The sequence below is a fragment of the Penicillium rubens genome (assembly GCF_028828025.1).
Source record: "Penicillium rubens strain IBT 27055 chromosome Unknown utg000001l_segment0_segment0, whole genome shotgun sequence".
In the NCBI taxonomy this organism is placed as follows: domain Eukaryota; kingdom Fungi; phylum Ascomycota; class Eurotiomycetes; order Eurotiales; family Aspergillaceae; genus Penicillium; species Penicillium rubens.
In genome coordinates this window covers 816,594-836,410 of record NW_026890599.1, presented here as the reverse complement: position 1 = coordinate 836,410, position 19,817 = coordinate 816,594, and the positions used below count along the sequence as shown (strand labels likewise).

At 50.8% G+C, this 19,817-nt stretch overlaps 8 protein-coding genes across 8 annotated transcripts; 4 read left to right on the top strand and 4 right to left on the bottom strand.

Moving 5' to 3' along the window:
• Positions 1 to 47: 47 nt before the first annotated feature.
• On the bottom strand, positions 48 to 1,657 carry N7525_000346 (putative histone acetyltransferase Spt10; the record flags this gene model as incomplete). Its single annotated transcript, XM_002558559.1, has 2 exons — positions 48 to 1,106; positions 1,160 to 1,657. The coding sequence occupies 2 exons, from the start codon at positions 1,655 to 1,657 to the stop codon at positions 48 to 50; spliced, it is 1,557 nt and encodes a 518-aa protein (XP_002558605.1).
• A 735-nt stretch (positions 1,658 to 2,392) lies between these two features.
• Positions 2,393 to 4,142, top strand: N7525_000345 (lanthionine synthetase C family protein; the record flags this gene model as incomplete). The annotated part of the gene is made up of 4 exons (XM_061211540.1): positions 2,393 to 2,573; positions 2,632 to 3,205; positions 3,262 to 3,275; positions 3,334 to 4,142. The coding sequence occupies 4 exons, from the start codon at positions 2,393 to 2,395 to the stop codon at positions 4,140 to 4,142; spliced, it is 1,578 nt and encodes a 525-aa protein (XP_061070766.1).
• Positions 4,143 to 4,456: 314 nt separating this feature from the next.
• On the top strand, positions 4,457 to 7,132 carry N7525_000344 (uncharacterized protein; the record flags this gene model as incomplete). Its single annotated transcript, XM_002558561.1, has 2 exons — positions 4,457 to 4,646; positions 4,710 to 7,132. The coding sequence occupies 2 exons, from the start codon at positions 4,457 to 4,459 to the stop codon at positions 7,130 to 7,132; spliced, it is 2,613 nt and encodes an 870-aa protein (XP_002558607.1).
• Positions 7,133 to 7,506: 374 nt separating this feature from the next.
• Positions 7,507 to 8,702, bottom strand: N7525_000343 (40S ribosomal eS26 domain-containing protein; the record flags this gene model as incomplete). The annotated part of the gene is made up of 6 exons (XM_002558562.2): positions 7,507 to 7,612; positions 7,678 to 7,780; positions 7,896 to 8,023; positions 8,227 to 8,263; positions 8,315 to 8,399; positions 8,673 to 8,702. 6 exons carry the CDS (start codon positions 8,700 to 8,702, stop codon positions 7,507 to 7,509), a joined length of 489 nt encoding a protein of 162 aa, XP_002558608.2.
• Positions 8,703 to 8,755: 53 nt separating this feature from the next.
• Positions 8,756 to 10,948, top strand: N7525_000342 (CBS and PB1 domain protein; the record flags this gene model as incomplete). The annotated part of the gene is made up of 4 exons (XM_002558563.2): positions 8,756 to 8,968; positions 9,046 to 9,919; positions 9,972 to 10,066; positions 10,121 to 10,948. The coding sequence occupies 4 exons, from the start codon at positions 8,756 to 8,758 to the stop codon at positions 10,946 to 10,948; spliced, it is 2,010 nt and encodes a 669-aa protein (XP_002558609.2).
• Positions 10,949 to 11,687: 739 nt separating this feature from the next.
• Positions 11,688 to 15,336, top strand: N7525_000341 (nuclear import receptor PSE1; the record flags this gene model as incomplete). Its single annotated transcript, XM_002558564.1, has 6 exons — positions 11,688 to 11,870; positions 12,002 to 12,224; positions 12,295 to 12,470; positions 12,524 to 12,955; positions 13,009 to 15,074; positions 15,129 to 15,336. 6 exons carry the CDS (start codon positions 11,688 to 11,690, stop codon positions 15,334 to 15,336), a joined length of 3,288 nt encoding a protein of 1,095 aa, XP_002558610.1.
• A 261-nt stretch (positions 15,337 to 15,597) lies between these two features.
• On the bottom strand, positions 15,598 to 16,729 carry N7525_000340 (uncharacterized protein; the record flags this gene model as incomplete). Its single annotated transcript, XM_002558565.1, has 3 exons — positions 15,598 to 15,952; positions 16,030 to 16,402; positions 16,501 to 16,729. 3 exons carry the CDS (start codon positions 16,727 to 16,729, stop codon positions 15,598 to 15,600), a joined length of 957 nt encoding a protein of 318 aa, XP_002558611.1.
• A 340-nt stretch (positions 16,730 to 17,069) lies between these two features.
• N7525_000339 (putative alpha-L-rhamnosidase B) lies at positions 17,070 to 19,227 on the bottom strand (the record flags this gene model as incomplete). The annotated part of the gene is made up of 3 exons (XM_061211539.1): positions 17,070 to 17,955; positions 18,010 to 18,281; positions 18,343 to 19,227. The coding sequence occupies 3 exons, from the start codon at positions 19,225 to 19,227 to the stop codon at positions 17,070 to 17,072; spliced, it is 2,043 nt and encodes a 680-aa protein (XP_061070765.1).
• Between the last annotated feature and the right edge of the window lie 590 nt (positions 19,228 to 19,817).

Below are 19,817 nucleotides of genomic sequence, written 5' to 3'. Positions count from 1 at the left end.
GAAATAAAGTAACGCCCCGAAATGGAAAACCGAGATAAGAGGCTTGTTCACGTAAAGTCATAATTCCCGTCTGAGGGATTTCCATACTCGAACTTAGCGAGTAGTTCAGCATCATGCTGTAACTCGTGTGCGGGTGGGTTCACAAGCCCAAGCACGTCTTGTCGAAAGGGATCCGAGCCGTCATCTACCATCATTTGATAGGCATTGCTAGCTGTATGGTAGCGCATTGCATCGTCAAAGCTTGACATGCCGAGATTGTGCGGCCCGGGGGCGAACTGGCCCGCCATAGGGTTCTGTTGTTGGTAGCGTCGTAGCTGTTGCTGCAGCTGCATGATCTGGGGATCGAGAGGCATGGGCGCGAACCCAGCCATGGGGTGGACTGTGCCGGGCATGGCTGCAGGAATTGGTTGGTGCATAAGAGGGTTGTAACTCGGGGGCTCATCGGGTGCTTCGTCCATCGCCTGCGGGTCATTGACCGGTTCCTTCGGGGGTTGCTCCATTGTGCTATTCATATCCATGCCAGACATTGTTTCCGAGGGTGATTTATCATCATCTTTGGTACCTGGTATGGGGGGCGACTTGAGAGTCTCTTTGCATTGTGGGCAGTCTCGAATCACACGATTGACAGTCTCTTTAATTCGTACCCAATGGTATTTGATCGCAATAGCTGCTGTAGTTTTGTTGATTCCGGCGTGTTGCTTGAGATGAACTTCTTGGGCGATATCGTACTGCTGCTGCGGGTCTGACACCACCTCTTTATCCTTCAGCATCAGCCTCTCGGGCTCCCCATCCTCTCCGCCAAGAAGTTTATAATGGGTCGCCGCACTGCGAAGTCGACTCTTTTCGGCCCGATCTGCACCACGGGGGTACTTCCCATGCTTCAAATAATAACGGATTTTTTCAAAACGATCCTGGGACACAGAGTCCTCGCCATCCAAACTGAGGCCTCTGCCGTAGATAATCGCATCCACAAACTCTCCGGGTTGGGATTTGATACTGCCTCCACCGGGGACTCGGCCAATCCGTTTGAAGCCAAGGGAATCCCACAGGCGACATGATGCAACGTTGGACTCATATACCAAGTTGAAGACGGCATATGTGTATCCCTAGGAGACATTAATTCGAAGCTCACTTGGAGTGATTGCGGCGAAGAACTCACTAGTCGAGGTGCCCACTCTAGATAGGATTCGCCCATCAATCTACCCACGCCCTTGTTTCGAGCAGCATCGGTGACAATGAACGTGCCATTGCAGACATGACTACTACGACCAGGGTAATTAGGCCGGATGTGAAAGCCACCTAGACAGATCTTGGTCCAGTTGGCTCCAGCACGGTCCATCGCATGTGTCTGTTCTGCACTCTCGATGTCGCCAGTAAGCATGACCACACCAAAGTTCGAAAACCAATATCGCCCGAACTGAGCCAATGGAATGGGCTCTGTCATAGCGTATGTATCTCCCTTTTCGATTTCTTTGTTGAATTGATCGGAGAGATACTTCATCAGGGCTCGAGGTACTTCCTCTGCTGATGCAAAAGGGACCAGGGTCGCAACCGTAACGCGATCTCTCAAAGTTACTTGTCTCGGGGCCAGAGCAAGCGGATAATCTAGATCAGGGCCCGATGGAACGAGCTCTGAATCTCCATGAACTTCAGACATGGTGAGGCCCTCTGGTAATCACACGACTATTTGACATTGTTAGTTGGATAACATTCTATTGCAGAGTATCTTTGCACCACAAAACCTCATAGGTGAATACAAGAATAACAACGAAAGCAATGGCTACAAGGAACTGGATTCAACAGGGGTCTGTTCACTGACATTCTGGACTGCTTCTAGAAGGAAGCCCTCGATCGCACTTCGAGGACCGCGTGAGTATTCTCGAGTCCGGAATGGCCGCAACGCAAGTTGAGAAGTCGTGGTCCTTGCTGACTCATATATGCTTAGGTAATATTATTTCTCATGGATCTATATCCATGCCTGATTTCTCAGGTCACATACAACATACTGTGGTGTAAAAATGATAGAAAATGGCTAGCGCTCTGGCGTACCGCTCATGTATATGTTTCTCAACGTGTCTAGTTTCAGGCTTGATATACGTAACCTTAGAAGTATCATATGCATGTTTTGTCATTCCGGGCGGATTTTGGTGTAGCTAAGTTTCGGTGGATCCAATATAGGGTCTCTCTATGGTCTCATCTTATGCTGCATAGCATGGTGGGGAAGATGCTCGAATTTGTGTCTGGGGCCAGCTGAGCCGTCCGTACGTTTTACGATGCAGGAAGCGGTCGCCCTGGTCAGCAAAAGTTCTCAGACCTGTATAACTGGGCTTTCTTTCTACATATCACGCCATATCTTAGCATATTCAGCCTATAACTATATAGAGCCTCCGCCATGGCAGAGCGTCCGCAATACTTCGAGAATACTTTGACCCCGCTATCAATCAATACGACCACTCTTTTCGAGAGCCTTGAAAAGCTTCGTATTGCCGTTCACAATGGTGCCGAGTTGATACAGGAGAACACTCCTTTGCCTGAAACATGGGGCCCAAATGGCATATTTAGAGCTTTCCCCGGTATTTCGAAATCTAGTCCCACATCTCAACCCCATAACCATCTAACCACCCGATTAAGGAATTGCTCTGGCATTCCTACGTCTAGATTATCAGTCCTCGGTGCTAGAGGATCCCAAAGCTGCCTCTCTTGACTATCGTCGTTACGCACTGCAACGGATTCCATCAAGCCTTCCCGACACTCCTCTGCTAGTCTCCCGATTGTCTCCAATTGGCTCATCTTCGCCTGTCACTGCCGTCACTCTGCGCGTTTTAGGTAGTCTCGCAAAGAATAATTGGCAAGATAGCGCCAATGTCAGCATCGCAAAGGAGGATATCGCTTGCCTCCACGAGGCCATGCAGTGGGCACTAAAGAACGAGCCTCTTGTTACCCATGATGACCGGAAAATGGGTGGAGATGAGATGCTGTTTGGCCGAGCAGGCCTTCTTTGGGTCCTTTTGAACGTTCGTGCTCATAACTTTACTCAAGAGACGCAGGAACTCCTCTCGCCTGTGCTGGAGGCAATTCCTGAGTTGATCCGAGTGATTGTCGATGCCGGGCGACAAGGATCCAAGGAATACACAGAAAAGAATGGAGCCCAAGACGCACATCCATTGATGTATGCATGGATGGAGGGTCATTACTGTTTCGGGGCGTAAGTGCATCTCTAACATCTTATATCGTATGAAATCGCTAACAGGCGATGTATAGGGTCCACGGAATAAGTAGGTTTGCAGGGGATTATCTGGGCTTTACAAAAGCTAATGTGAATATGTGGTACAGCCGGTATTCTAACCATCCTGCTTTCGTGTAAGCCCGAAGAGCTTACGGACTATCTTCCCGTGATTGGTGGCACTATCACTGCACTCTGCAAGCTATCTGGAGCTACCAATGGCCACCTCCCAATGACACTACCTCCATATAGTTCCAGCCAGCGCTCCTCGGAACTAGTCCAGCTGTGTCACGGCAGCCCTGGACTGTTGATTCTCCTAGGAGCTGCCTTGAAAAACGAATCCTTAACCCGCGCCCACTGGGATCCAAGTTGGGACCAAGCCATATACATGGGCACTCAGCGTGTGTGGGAAGAAGGTCTTCTTTCTAAGGGAGGCAGTTTGTGTCACGGCGTGACTGGCAATGCATGGGCTTGGCTCCTGCTCCATGATTGTTTTGAATACCACTCGGATACTTTGAACGATACCCGGACAGCTTGTCTCCAGCGCAATAAAATATCAACTCTTCCGAATGCTGAAATGAGCCAGGAGCTCACTAGTGACTTCTTCCTCTCGAGGGCACTTGCATTCATGTTGCATGCACGTGAGACTAAGCCATACAACACCTCGCCTACATCTTCCGACAAAGATTATCGCATGCCTGATGAGCCCTACAGTCTGTTTGAAGGACTTGCAGGCAATGTTTGTGCCTGGGCTGATACATGCGCGTTGCTTCAAGCCAGGCTGCGCAAGATCGATCTTGTTGAGCGGGGTGCGTGGGCTACATCTGGTTCATCGCAAGACTCGGCATTCCAGGATGCTTTCCATAGACAATTGGGCTTTCCAGCCCTGGGTGGAAATGGCGCAATGGGTCTTTTCTAGAGAGCCCCCTTTAGCTATGCCCCGCCTGTTCATATAGTTGCTTTGTTCGGTGACGTCATATCTGGTGGCCTCGAAATTAAACAGTCATGACTTTCAATAGATAACCTCCAGGGCAGAAGTGCCAAAATAAGAGGAATAATATGAAGCAAGAAGAGTCGGAATCCTGAGATCAATGGTATATCCCAAGAGGATGCAGTAAGACTTTGTGGCTGAGTCGGGCAACGAACTCATGGGGCCAAACTCCCACATGCGATTTCTACCATCTTTCGTAAATCCACGATGTTTTTGATCGAGAATTCAGCGACACACTGAAAATGGATCTCATTCCTCCGTCTTATGAATCTGCAACGGATAGAGATGCTTGGACAATTATTGCTCGCTATATCCCTTCCAGCGACTTATGCGCTGCATCTTTAGTCTGCCATAGATGGCATGGTCTATTTATGCCCTTCCTCTGGGGTGATCCTGCATCTCATTTTGGTACAGATAATGATGCAGTATATGGTAAGTAACTTTTGGAACAACACCGATGTTGCTCAAAAAGCAATACCTAACCCGACCACACAGTGGCTCTCACTCGATTCCGAAGAACACTCAAATACGCCCGACAAGAGGTGCGGGCGTTGACCCATACTATTCATCTCCCACCCGCTCTCTCAGAGATATATGGTGGTCCGCGACCGGGCTGGTTGAGGGACATTCTCGAATGCCTGCCATGTCTTCAGTGTCTGATGGTCTCCAAGTTGCCTTTCTTTGATCACCATGCCATGACAGCATTGAAAACCAACGAGAGATCCAGCCACTATAATATACGGCTCTTGCTGGCTGAGCGTGAGCCCAATACTACCTCCGCAAGCCTTGCGCAGACGCTCCTCTTGTTTCCGGTATTGACCTACCTGGATCTTTCGTACACCACTCCAGCACGAGATCGCAATGTACTGTCCACACTAGCTCAAATGCCATTTCTCCGGGTACTTAAGTTGCGTGGCATTGGGCTAAAGGACAATGACGCCGAATTTCTAGCCGATGCCATTGGGCAACGAGTTCGTTGTTTGGATTTGAGAGACAACATGCTCACTGACATTGCAATTTGCTCCCTGCTACAGAAATCCTTTCTCCCGACAAGTGAGAGGGAAAGGCAGCAAAGTCCAAGACCGGCCACGGCTTCGCCAGACCCATTCTCGCACTCTGCAATCAATGAGTCTGATTCGGACTTCTTCAAACGGCCAGACTTGGATGAGCAGTTTGCGAAGCTTCTTGCTCAGCCTGTTTTATTCCATCCATGGGTTGAAGACTTGCCATATATGGGAATTACGCATCTTTATATCACTGGCAATCGAATATCTCTGGAAGCTGTAGCCAGTCTTCTTCGCTCGTCCCGGCTACACGCTCTGGATTTCGGAACCATAAAACCCCCAGATAAGGCACATCATACACACCCTTATGGGAAGGAGGAGTATCCCGGAGCCGAGACGCTAGTCCCAGTGTTGGGTAAGATCGCAGGGGACAACCTGACCTATCTACGAGCGCATCATGCTGTGCTCACAGGCCAACCACAAACTCAAGATGCTGTGTCCGATGATGAGTTTCTTCCAGAGCTTTCAGCACAAGAGAGCCTCCGCGAGGTCGAGCAATTCGAGCTGGATGCCTCCCAGCAAGTTTATGAGTTATCCGAAGAGACAAGACCTGTCTTTGAACTTGCGGATACATCAACGACCGAGTCAACTGGCTCATATTCAACGACAAAAGGGCTAAAGACCTCCCAGATGTTGACAGCCCACGAGGATGAGCCTACACCGTCGGTCAGGCGTGGACCGGCTTTCGCTCCGGAGGTTGTACAACCAATCCCTATACACAGTAGCGCCAATGGAGGTACGGCCTTTGCTGTCTCTAGGACGGGCACCTGGAATACAGAGCAGACCGAAGGAAGCACCTTGCCATCTATTTCAATGTCTTTAGACTGCGACAAGCTTGCAACGGATTTCTCTCTCCAGGCAACCCTGCAATGCAGCTCTCCAATCTCAACAAACGATTCTCTTGAACAAAAAGTACAGGAATTGTTGTCAAAGCGGCCACGTAACCAATCAATCCCACTCCAAGGAGGGAAAGAAAGCTGGTTCCCTTACCTACACCCATCACATATTCCTCACATGGAATCTTTGGTGCTGACAGATGTACCTTCGCATGTAACGCCGAACTCGTCGATACTCTCTGCGCTCACTCGGTTCATTACTGCCTGCTCAAACGAAGCATTGCTAGCAACTCTACAAGCAGGATCAGACTATTCCCTCCCACCAGGGCGAGCGCGCATGCAAGCCGAGCAGCAGCGATCACGATCTCTCTTTGGCTTGCGGCGTCTAATTCTCGAAATCACACCTGTCGATAGCACCAAACTGACCTCGTGGAAACCCGCAAACCAATATAATGCCACCGGCCATTCAAGCACGGGTGATCGCGACTCGGAGAATCTTTGGTCTGCAGCCGCCAATGATTTCAGCTTCTTCGGTGAAGAGGAGTGTGGAGTCCCTGAAAATGATCCCGGCAAATACTTTCCAATGGCTGTGCTTAACGAAAAGGTCTCGCTTATGCCCATGGAGGATGACTCGTTACATTCTCCCGATTCACCTCGACTTGGGCGTCACCTTCCACGAAGCCCCCAGACCCCCGGTCCACCAATGACTGCTGAAGACAGAAAGCAACAATGCCAGGCCTCAATGATTGACCTTGTGGCAGAGCTTGCGGCTTTTCGTCGCGGCAAGAAGGCTGAGTATGAGCGAGTGGTTCGTCGTGAGAGAGAACGGCGAAGCACGCTTGGCACGGGTGCTTCCGGTCTACTTATGCCATCATCGCCCCATATTTCTTTATCACATTATGTCGAAGGTCATTGGAAGGGCGAGGTGAAGATCGTGCGGAACCCAGTGCCAAAGGTACGGACCGGAACAGTAGACATGTATGGGAACTATTTCGAGAAGGGTTACTTGTACCCGTGAATTTTGTACTTAGCAAGATACCCAGCAATACTACTAGATACTTCTACGTCATGCGATCGTGTTTTGTAGGAATTTTTGATATTTTCTCAGTCCTCATTTGGACTTGAACCATACTTCCTCCCAGTCATAACAAGCCGTCGTCAAGGGGCTCATAAACGTCACAATGCTAAAGAGACATCCAACCTGCCTTCATCGCACAATTGGTGCCGTCTTTTTCATCCTCAGTGTAGGAGCAGGCCGGCGGTTTCGGGACCGAGCGTCAACCCCTGCGATCCGGTCGAGAAGAACACCAATGCGAAGAGTGAAGACAAAATAAAAGAATTTATTTCAAACTAGTTCCATTTTATTTTGTTCGTCATGCGACATCCATCTCCTTACAGAGCCTTGGCGGCAGTAGGGGGCTGGAGCTTCTTGCCGTCCTTGTTGAAGCGAATACGGGGAGGGGGAGCACGGTTGCGGCGGCCTTCGCGGGAACGGACACTGTTGACGAGTAATTAGTATATGGAGATGCGATTGGGTATCGAGAGGAATCGGTGGAAACGTACCGGACAATCTTGCCGTGGATAGCGCAGGACACACAGTACTGGAGCTTCAAGTACATCTTGGGGACAGAGTACTCAGCGAAGACGGAAGCCTCGGAGATATCACCTGTAAAGCGGAAATCGTTAGTTGCACTGGTTCATCTGAAAGTCCTCGAATGGGTCGCAGTCATAGATCTGAGATCTTGTCGTAGATTCGAGGTATCCGGAGAGTGGTAACGTACGGATGGCGGCGGACTCGACCATGTTGCGGATGGTGAAGCGCTTGATGGCCTTGTCCTTGGGGGTGCAGCGAGCGCAGTTGGAGCAACGCACAGGCTTGACGTGGCCGCGGCCATTCTTGTTGCGGCCGCTATCAAATCAATTAGTTACCGTGCCCCTTTTAGTTGCGAATCAATCGAAATCCAGTCTCCCATTCTTATTGTCCGGCAATGTGCGTAGGTCGCGATTTTCGATGTATTTGGAGATGTATGTCGTGTGCGCTTCCGTCGGCGTCATTGCGGAGATGTCGAATGGGATACTGGCTCGCCGAGAGGGGGGATTTGTTGGTCTTACTTGTTCGCCCTCTTCTTGACCATTTTGACGGTTTGTTCTGTGGATTGTCAGGTACTGGTCTGTAGATGAAAGGGGGGAGGTAGCGTACGGTTGACTTGTCGGGAGTGGGTTGTCGAAGCTCGCTCACACAAAGTCTCTTTCGGGATGGATTGGATTCCGTTGTGCGGGTAGCCCTAAGCCCTTAAGCGAGATGGGTCACGGGGTCGGTGCCTCAAATATAAGGCGACGTTATCTCTGGGATCACGTGAGTCACGTGTAAAGAGTCACGAGGAGTATGTCCACCTAATTGGGACTAGCGCCCGGATCGTACCGTGTCACTCAGTGTTTATGGCTCCTCATCCCCGACTAACGAAAGAAACACCCCTGTTTGGGATCGACTATTGAACTGCCCTTTTTCTTCCCCTTCCCAGGAATTCTCCTTGCTTTTTCTCCCAAACCAGTCTCACAACTTGACATCCTTGTTTTGTTTGTGTCATCTCCCTTCCTTTATCTCACATTTTTATTGAGACTTTCCCCTCTCGGCATTATTATGTCGGCCACAGGTACTTTTCGGGGAAAGCCCAATCAGACCATCGGGAGAGGAAGGCTGCCCGACTTCGGAAACGATCCCAGTGCTTCCCACATCCCCCGACCCAGGCCAGAATCTTCTACTACAAACAACACACCCTCCAGCGACGTCGGGAGTGGCACAATGAGCGCCGCAAGTAGCAGACAGCGACAGAACCAGTCGAAACGTGATGAGGTACGTCATGGCAGCCCGCGGGAGTGGTCTCCTGATGCTCAATTTGAGCTTTTGCTTTTAGCTAATCCCGACAAAAGGCTATCCGCCGCAAAATGGAGGCCGACCTCAGCAAAAAGAGGAATGCTCCGGCAAAATCCAGGAACTCCCGCAAAGCCCCTCCCGGCACCGTGCTTGCCCTGAAGCCCAGCCAGGCCCTCCAGATAAAGCCCTCCATGAGCATCGCAGAGGCCGCTCAGCTTATGGCCGCCAAGAGAGAGGACTGCGTGTTGGTCACCGACGATAATGAGCGCATCGCGGGTATTTTCACTGCCAAGGATCTGGCGTTCCGCGTCGTCGGACTGGGCCTGAAGGCGCGAGAGGTCTCCGTCGCTGAGATCATGACCAAGAACCCGTTGTGCGCAAGAACGGACACTAGTGCTACCGATGCGCTCGATCTTATGGTGCGGAAGGGATTCAGACATTTGCCGGTCATGGACGAGAACCAGGATATCTCTGGTGTTTTGGATATTACCAAGTGCTTCTACGATGCTATGGAAAAGTTGGAGCGTGCATACAGTTCATCTCGTAAGCTGTACGATGCGCTGGAAGGTGTGCAGACAGAGCTTGGCTCCAGCCAGCCCCAGCAAGTCATTCAATATGTGGAGGCCTTGCGATCCAAGATGTCGGGTCCTACCCTTGAGACTGTCTTGGATGGCTTGCCGCCAGTCACTGTGTCGGTCCGCACCACCGTTAAGGACGCTGCGGCTCTGATGAAGGAAAACCACACTACTGCTCTGCTCGTCCAGGACCAAGGCTCAATCACTGGCATCTTCACTAGCAAAGATATTGTTCTTCGCGTTATTGCTCCTGGCCTCGACCCTTCTACTTGCAGTGTCGTCCGTGTCATGACTCCTCACCCCGATTTCGCCCCGTCGGATATGAGCATCCAAGCTGCGCTTCGCAAGATGCATGGTCAGTCATTTCGGTCTGCAATTAAAGTCATAATATGCTAACCCTACAACAGATGGCCACTATCTCAACCTGCCCGTTATGAACGAGGGTGGTGAAATTGTCGGTATGGTGGATGTGTTGAAGCTTACCTATGCCACTCTTGAACAGGTATGTTTGGTAGTAACAGATATAACATGTAACCATTCTAACTGATATATTCAGATCAACACTATGTCAACCCAGGACGACGAGGGCCCCGCATGGAACAAATTTTGGTTATCGATGGATCACGAGTCAGACTCTATGGTCTCTGGCGGCCACAGCCAGCAACTGAATACCCCACACCGCTCAGTTATGAGCCCTGACCTCGCTCGCTCAGGTTACGACAACAGTCTCCTTCCCAACGACTCAGCATCGCACCACGGTGATGAGCATTCTGAGGTTATTTCTCAGCACCACCCAGCAGAACCAGCTGCTCCTACTCCGTTCCCCTTCAAGTTCAAGGCCCCTGGTGGTCGAGTGCACCGTGTGAACGTCCTTACCACCAACGGCGTTACCGACCTTGTGTCGCAAGTTACTGCGAAACTTGGCAAGGAAGTCGAGGCTGTTGGTGGCGAACCTACCGTTGAAGAAGGTCGGCTGAGCAACACTGGATATGCGCTCAGCTATATGGATAACGAGGGTGATACCGTCTCCATCACCACGGATCAGGATATGACGGATGCCATCGATCTAGCACGCCGTACTCACCGCGACAAGGTCAATTTGTTTGTCCACGACCCCGCCCAGCCACCCATTCCTGCGCCGGTTGAACCCCAGCATGTTAAGATTGTGACTCCTATTGAAGAGCAAAGCGTTGTTGAGGAATCTGCATCACAAGAATCCCCCGTGAGCAAGGCCCTGCCCCAGCAGCAAGCCGTGCCCGCACACGCGCCGGAGGAGCAATTGATTGCCGGTGTCCCCAATGACTTGCTGCTTCCTGGTGCCATCGTTACATTGGCTGCGGTCATTGCAGGTGTCTTCATTCTCAGCCGCCCCAGTGGCCGGTAAAAATTCTTTGGCCTTTGGTCCATTCCCGAAACCCTCTTTTTCTCTCCAAATACTTGCCTTTGTCTCATTCAACTTGGATATCAAGCACCCTGAGATAGCGTAGTAGATTCTTTTCCTTTCCGGAGTGTTGCATACCCGCCTTTTTTCTAATATCAATATTCCGTGTCGCTGAGCAGTTGCGGCCTTAGTTTAGCCTTCAATGCAAATAATTGTCCGAGATAGACTTTGATCTGACGCCTCCATATATTCGTCACCGTGGTCGCATACAAAATAAGCAAGTCTTTGACTGGATCAACGATGTTTCAGTTCTTCATATTTACCTATGTCTGCTTTGTTTTGGCCTTGTGGCCTGAAATTACTGCTTCTGGTTTAGCGCCCAGATCCGATTATCGTCACTATGGACTCTGTAGGTTTCCTTGGATTATTCGTACAGTTAATTTGCTTTTTTTTTTTTTTTTTGTCGAGAACGAATCCGATCTGAAGACCTCGACATTCCCTGTTGAATCACTTTTCCTCTTGTGGTGTTATTGGACTGGCACTTCCATTCTTCTTCCCCAAGGGCCTATCCATCTATCGCTCTCCTAATCAGAAATTCTTCTTTTTTCCTTCTCCCCGCCCCACCAAAAACAAAACTCCTCTCCTTCGTTCCACCCCTCTATCCCCACCAAATCACTTCTACGAGGGTTGAAAGAACTGGGTTGCTTGGATCGTCTGGAACTTGGGAACAGACACGCCCAACATGTCCCTCCTACCTCCCGAAATCCACACCGCGCTTTCTCAGCTGCTCAGCGCCTTGGGCACACCCGACAATGCCGTCAGATCACAGGCGGAAGACCAGCTTAACAATGACTGGGTTCAGAACCGACCAGACGTCTTATTGATGGGATTGGCGGAACAGCTTGGGGGTGCAACGGATACAATAGTAAGTTCCATTGGACTCCAGGGGTGCGGTTACTTCAAAGGAGGGGTGCTGCAGACGACCTATGACCGAACCAAAGGCCCAATTTCGCTATGATTTGGGGTAAAAGCTAACAGGGAATCCTTACTTGCCAGACGCGTGCTTTCGCCGCTGTGCTTTTCCGAAGAATCGCAACAAAAACCCGAAAGGATCCCGCCACAGGTGACAACAAGGAGATTTTCTCGAGCCTCCCCAGCGAGCAGCGAATCGCCATTCGTGAGAAGCTGGTTGTCTGTCTGACCAGTGAGACTGTCACCGATGTACGCAAGAAGATTGGAGACACGCTGGCTGAGGTGGCTCGGCAATACACCGATAATGGTATGCGATTCGAAGTACCCTTGACGAAATGAGGACTCTTTGTTCTGACGATTTCACCTGTGGCTTTTAGACGAACAGTGGCCTGAACTCCTCGGCGTTCTCTTCCAAGCAAGCCAAAGCCCTGACTCAGGCGTTCGGGAAACCGCATACCGTGTTTTTACGACCACCCCCGGTATCATTGAGAAGCAGCACGAAGACGCTGTGGTGGAAGTCTTTACCAAGGGTTTCAAGGATGATAATATCTCCGTATGTCGGCGTCTGGCTATACCCTTCGACCTCAATTTTGACCTTTCTATTAGGTGCGGATTTCCGCTATGGAAGCCTTCGCTTCGTTGTTCCGATCGATCTCCAAAAAGTCCCAGCCCAAATTCTTCGGCCTCATGCCAGACCTTCTCAACATCCTTCCTCCCCTCAAGGAGTCCTCTGAGAGCGAGGAGCTATCCTCGGCCCTGCTCGCCCTGGTTGAATTGGCCGAGATCAGCCCGAAAATGTTCAAGCCTATGTTCAACAACTTGGTTAAGTTCAGCATTAGTGTCGTTGGCGACAAGGAGCTCAGTGACCAGGTGCGCCAGAACGCTCTCGAGTTGATGGCTACCTTTGCCGATTATGCCCCGAATATGTGCAAGAAGGAGCCGGAGTTCGCACAGGAAATGGTCACACAATGTCTGAGTCTGATGACTGATGTCGGTGCGGATGACGACGATGCGGAGGAGTGGAACGCGTCAGAAGATGTAAGAGTTTGCAGTTCTCTCGCTATAATTGACATGCCACTGACTAGTAACAGCTTGAGCCTGAAGAGAACGACCTTAACCACATCGCCGGTGAGCAGTGCATGGATCGTCTCGCCAACAAGCTGGGTGGACAGGCCATCCTCCAGCCCGCATTCTCTTGGATTCCTCGCATGATGTCCTCTACCAACTGGCGCGACCGCCATGCTGCCTTGATGGCCATTTCCGCCATCTCTGAAGGTTGTCGCGACCTGATGGTCGGTGAGCTGGACCAAGTTCTAGCCCTTGTTGTCCCTGCCCTCCAAGACCCCCACCCCCGAGTCCGCTATGCAGGCTGCAACGCCCTCGGTCAAATGAGTACCGACTTTGCCGGTACCATGCAAGAGAAGTATCACGAGATTGTCCTCACTAACATCATTCCCGTTCTCGCCTCTACCGAGCCGCGTGTGCAGTCCCACGCTGCCGCCGCTCTCGTCAACTTCTGTGAGGAGGCAGAGCGTAGCACATTGGAGCCATACCTCGGAAACCTTCTCAGCCATCTCCTGGAACTGCTGCGCAGCCCTAAGCGTTATCTGCAGGAGCAAGCGCTGTCCACTATTGCCACTATTGCCGATTCGGCCGAGGCCGCCTTCGATCAGTACTATACTACTCTGATGCCTCTTTTGCTCAATGTCCTCAAGGAGGAACAGGGTAAGGAGTACCGCCTTCTTCGTGCCAAGGCCATGGAGTGTGCTACTCTGATCGCACTGGCCGTTGGCAAGGAAAAGATGGGTCAAGATGCCCTGAACCTTGTTCAGATTCTCGGCCACATCCAACAAAACATTGTCGACGCCGACGACCCACAGTCACAGTACCTCCTCCACTGCTGGGGCCGCATGTGCCGCGTCTTGGGCCAAGACTTCGTGCCTTATCTCCCCGGTGTTATGCCGCCTCTTCTAACCGTGGCTGCGGCCAAGGCCGATATTCAGCTGCTGGATGACGAGGATCAAATCGAGCAGGTTGAGCAAGATGAGGGCTGGGAGCTGGTGCCGCTCAAGGGCAAGATTATCGGTATCAAGACGAGTGCTCTTGAAGACAAGAATACTGCTATCGAATTGATCACGATCTACGCCCAAATTCTCGAGCAGAACTTCGAGCCCTACGTCCTGGAGACCATGGAGAAGATTGCCGTCCCTGGCCTTGCCTTTTTCTTCCACGACCCCGTTCGCGTGTCAGCTGCCAAGCTAATCCCCCAGCTACTGAACTCCTACAAGAAGGCACACGGTGGCCAGTCGCCGGGCTTCGCCGAAATGTGGAACAAGGTTGCAGAGAAGATCATCGAGGTCCTTAGCGCTGAGCCGACAGTTGACACCTTGGCTGAGATGTACCAGTGCTTCTACGAGTCAGTAGAGGTGGTTGGCAGAAACTCCCTCACCCCCCAGCACTTGCAGGCGTTCATTGAATCAGCGAAGTCGACCCTTGAGGACTACCAGATGCGCGTGAAGCAACGTTTGGAGGAGCAGGCCGAGCTCGAGGATGGTGACGAGGAGAACCTGGACTTCGAGTACGCCGTGGAGGACGATCAAAACCTATTGAGCGATATGAACAAGGCATTCCACACCATCTTTAAGAGCCAGGGCAACTCGTTCCTGCCGACGTGGCAGCAATTGATTCCATTCTACGACGCTTTTATCACAAGCCAAGACCCGACACAACGGCAGTGGGCACTTTGCATCATGGATGACGTGCTTGAATTCTGTGGCGAAGAGTCGTGGGCATTTAAGGACCATATCATGCAGCCCTTGGCTTCAGGTCTGCGAGACGAGAACGCCGCCAACCGTCAGGCAGCGGCGTACGGAGTGGGCGTGGCCGCACAGAAGGGTGGTGCCGCCTGGAGCGACTTTGTGGCAGCCAGCCTCCCCAGCTTGTTCCAGGTTACACAGCATGCGCAGTCCCGCACAGAGGAGAATGTGTTCGCGACCGAGAATGCATCTGCCAGTATTGCCAAGATCCTGCACTACAACCCATCCAAGGTCCAGGCGCCCCAGGATGTCGTGACCAACTGGATCGAGACTTTGCCCATTACCTATGACGAGGAGGCTGCTCCCTATGCCTATTCCTTTATTGCACAATTGATTGACCAGTAGGTTTTCTTGATTCACCCCCTGTGATATTGATGCTAATATTTTATTACCAGGCAAAACCCGGCCGTCTTTGCCAAGGCTGACCGTGTCTTCGGTTTCATCGTGCAGGCACTCGAGGCGGCTACCCTGCAGGGCCAGACCGCTGCCCGGGTGGCCACATCCGCCAAGCAGCTGGTGGCAGTGACCGGCGCAAATGCAGACCAGATTCTGGCTTCTGTGGACCCGGCCAGCCAGGAGAGAGTGCGCAAGTTCTTCCAATAAAGCTCAGACCTTTTTTTGTTCTATATCCGGCAGAGCTTTTTCCCCTTTTTTATTATTTCCCAAATCATTCCCCTCGGTCATGTGAAATCTGAAGTTACCTGAACCCGCGACACGTTTCTTTAATTCTTAGCTCCTACGTACGAATGCCATGAGCCTTAGACGTCGGATTCCACAGTGTGCGCGATGTCCATGTAGACCAAATGTCGGTGTTTGCTATGTGGGCTAACTAGTATATGTTAAATCAAAATTAAGGCAAGCTATCTACAACTTCGATACCCTCTGGATCTCATTAGCAACCACCTCCTCCAACCCCATCATTTTCGGCTCCCCAATCAGTCCGTTAGCCCGCTCTGAATACAGCGTCCCGCCTTCACCCCAGATCCGACGCAAAGTCAACACAGTAGCTGCCGGATTTCCAGCGTCCCACGCCGCGGCCTCCGCCTCGCGCAACTTCGCCAGTGATGTGCGAGACACATCCCACGGCTGACCACCAAGCTGGCGCTCAAATTCTGCCTGAATCTGGTCGGGGCCCGTAGTAAACGAATTAACACACAAGGCAGCGTTGCGCGTCTCGGCCGTAGCATGAAGCAGAGTGTTCAAGACGAGAGTTCCAACACTAGCGGAATAGTCAGTCAAAATTCCGTCCATCCCAACGAGACAAACACCAAAGACGAAACGGAAAAGGAATCTTACTCTGTCATCGTCGTCAAACTAACCTCTCCCTTCCCCTCCTCACCTAACAAGACTGCCCTCCGGCCTTTAACATCCCACCCACCAGCCTCCTCCATTCCAGGCAGGAGATTCAGATACATCTCCGCGAATGGGCCAGTGACCACATACGAATAGGCGAGGTCGTCACGCGAGATCTCATCTTCGAGATAGGCGCGCACCTTCAGCTTCAACTGGTGCGGCTTCTCGTTCGCTGAAGCCGGCCCGTACTTGATATCCGTGCCGTACTCGGAAGGCAGGAACCATTTCACAGTGGGGCTGGCAGCCGCGAGTCTAATGAGGGGGATCTGTTGGGCCAGGGCATTGCGGCCCAGGGCTGAAATCACCGTGTCGATTCCTGTTTGACTTAGTGGTTAGTCTTTACTTTCGTGGGAAAAGGGTCATGTTTGAGGGAGGTCATTGTGTCATTATGTCACGGTATGAAGGGCTTCGTACCTTCGTATGCTGCTTTCACGTCATTCTCATCTTCGACATTACCCACAATTACTTCTACGCCTTGCTCTTTCAGCTTATTCAGCTGCGAGGCTTTTGCCTCGGCTGTGTGCGGGGAAGTGAAGATGGCGACGCGGCCGAATTGGGGGCGCTCGGTCAGGATGGCGTCCAGGATGAATGAGCCAATGGTGCCTGTTGCGCCGAATAAGAGAATGTCCTTGGCGAGAGACATGGTAGTATAGCTTTGCTGTGAGAAGTGAAGAAGTTGTCGACGGTGCAGCCCTAAAGACGGCACAAGCGTATATATATCGCAAAATGTGGGGTGTGGGGGTTCTGCTTATCAATCAATTGCGAGAGGCTCTCAAGGCCTATATTCAATCAGGATTATGGTTAAAATCTGTAAAATGAAGGACGTGTTGGACATTGTATTTGGAGTTGGAAGAACTCCAGGTAGTCAGGATGTCTACATGTCTAGTGTAGATATATGGATCGTTAGGACCGCCAAAGCTAATTGGAAACTGGAAATTAGAGACTTGAACAAAAATTGGATGAGTCTAAGGCATGTTCATTATTTATGTGACAACAACCTTGTGAGAGCCACCGGTAACTTCAACAGTTGCAGCACCATCAGCATAAGCCACTCCTCTCATCAACTGGTCACCATCAATAGTAATCGAAGGCTTCTTCGACGCGGTGACATAGGGCAAAGTGACATTCCCATCAGTACCCTTTGGCACTGAGAAAGTCAACACATATCCACTCGAATTCAAAATCCAAGACGCTTGAAACTTCCCAAGAGAGGTGACAAAGCCAGCCTCGGCAAATTCCAGATCACCAAATTGCGGCGCAATTTTCCACGTCAATCCTAGCGGCGAGACCACAGAAAGACCGACAACATACTCTGTCAATGCAGAGGTCGGGCCGGAGGACCAGCCATGTGCATGTGAGACATATGATGGATCATAGCCATACCCGCGGTCCATCCGATACCCGAAAGTCCCGTTCTGTAGATAGCCCTCAATCACAGTGCTCTCTGTGCCATTCGGGTTGTTGATGTACCAGCCCCAGCTGCGACGAATGAGATCCAGTGCGCGTGCAGGTTTGTGGGCAATAAAGTGACTTTGGATCTCGAAAGAGGATATGAATGACGCAATGTTCTCTGGCAATTCAGGAGCTACGGCCCCTATGGGGGTCCAATTCTTGAGCAGCTTCTCGGAAATGCTGGCTGTGCGCTCTTCATTTACAACACCAAACATAATCGCCATGCTGTTAGCATCTTGTGGATGCAGAGAGGTATTGGTTGCATTGTCCTTAAATGCGCCGTACGACTCGTCCCAGCAATAGGTGTTGATTGCTTTTTTGAGATTGGCGGCCTGGGAACTCCATATGCTTGATAGATTGGTTGAGTCTCCAGCCCACAAAGCGAGAGATGCCCCTGTCTGTAGCGTATGGTAGAGACTAGAATGTGTTAGTTAGCTAGGAAGCCTTCTGCATGAGGGATTCGCAACATACATCATCTGCGCTTCCGAGTTATTATACCCTTGCTGCCATCTCGCCCAGTCTCGCGTGTCTGTAACATTCAAAAGCCCGCTGGGGTAAGTCACCTTTCCATATATATATTCCATGGCGTGCTGGTAACTGGCCCAGTTCTTAAATAAGAAGTCTGTATCATTGGTATAAAGCACGTATTTATAGGTGCCAATCATAGACCACATGTGATATGTGTCTGAGCCCTTTTGGCTCAACGGAGGCCCTGACTCATCAAAAGCACCTGTTGTCTTGTTCTACCCCAAAACTGTCAGATATATACCGAAATAGAACGAACAACAGAACGTTGGAACTCACCTGGGTGTTGTACATGATCTGCAAAGCGCTCTTTACACTTTCCAGGTCTCCCAGACTCACGAAGGCGGAAGGAACGGCAATTCCCATATCACCGGGCCAAACCGCACGATCTCGCTTTGCGCCATCAACAATAATCGTGTCTCCCGGCCCGAGAGTCCCATTGTTTACCCACCCAGATGTGACACCCTTGGTAACGCGGCCAGTGTCCACGGAGACCTCATTCGTTTGCAGGGTATATGCACCGCTATACCAGATGCGATTCAAAAGCTCATCACTGCAATGAAAGTACCCCTGGTAAGCTCTGAGGTTTGCCCAAGTGGGCTTAAACGCAAGCTCTAAGGTCAGATCTTCAATCTGAACACTGGTTGAATAATCTGTGAGCAAGAAGACCGTCAAGTACCGGAATCCACCACGCAGGTATTTGTCTGGCATGACATATGTACCCTTTCCAGTTGATGAAATATTCGCATACAAAGCGCCGTCATGATATAGAGCGCTTGACGAGTCCGACCACTCTCCAATCCAATTTTTGGCTTCTGTGAACGCCAGTCCCAGAGCTCCGCTGCCGGTGGAGGTATAGTCCAGATGGACGATGCCGCCAACTTCAATACCGAAGTCAAACACGATAATTGACCCGTTTCCGTATAATGTTGCTTTGTATGGATGTGCAGGGTCTGTAACAGCGTTCGTTTTCAATTCTGATAAGGTTGAGGCCGGTCGTACTGTCCGCGATGCCGGTGCGTATATGTTCTTTTCCCATGGCCCGCTGAATGCAGTGTTTGTAGGTCCAGAGCAAGTAGTCTCACGCCAGCAAGTGTCTGCAGTAGATAGCGAGAAGAGAGACCAAAGAATCAATACCACACTAGGCCAGTATAGTTGTGCCATTGTTGGTTGAGTGAAAGAGATATCCGTATACCGTAGCAAGACACCAAAGAAGTGTAAAATATAGAGTTGCGAAAATGGCAAGATTAAGTATCGCAATAGTAGAATTTGGGAAGCTTCATCGCTGCATATTGGCGATTGGTGGAAGTTCCAGGGCAAATGATGTTGATGCTTGCAGGATTCTGGCAAGGCCCGGCACTATAAACACTCAGAAGGCTCTGGAACTGAGGGTTCTACTGCATGTCCCACTCAACCTAGTTTTTTCCCCGCAGTCGATTTTCTCCGCAATGTCATGTTGTGATGTCCGCTCGGTGGTCTTTACACCGAGCGCAACATGGGAAACTAAAGCAATTGCATGGTTTGGGAGCTAGATGATATAATATATTGTTCTTTATTCGAAGATCCAATCATTGAGTCGAGCTAACCATGCGATCCTTGGTCATTCCTTCCCCCGCTCTACCCATAGGCTGGCGCTGTCATCTTGTATATGTAAATGAAGAATGCAGCTTAAGCGTCTGCACAGTAAAAGCCAATTCGGAAGAAATATAATGTTTCTAGCCTTATCAAACCTATTTTGAGCTAAATGAAGTTAG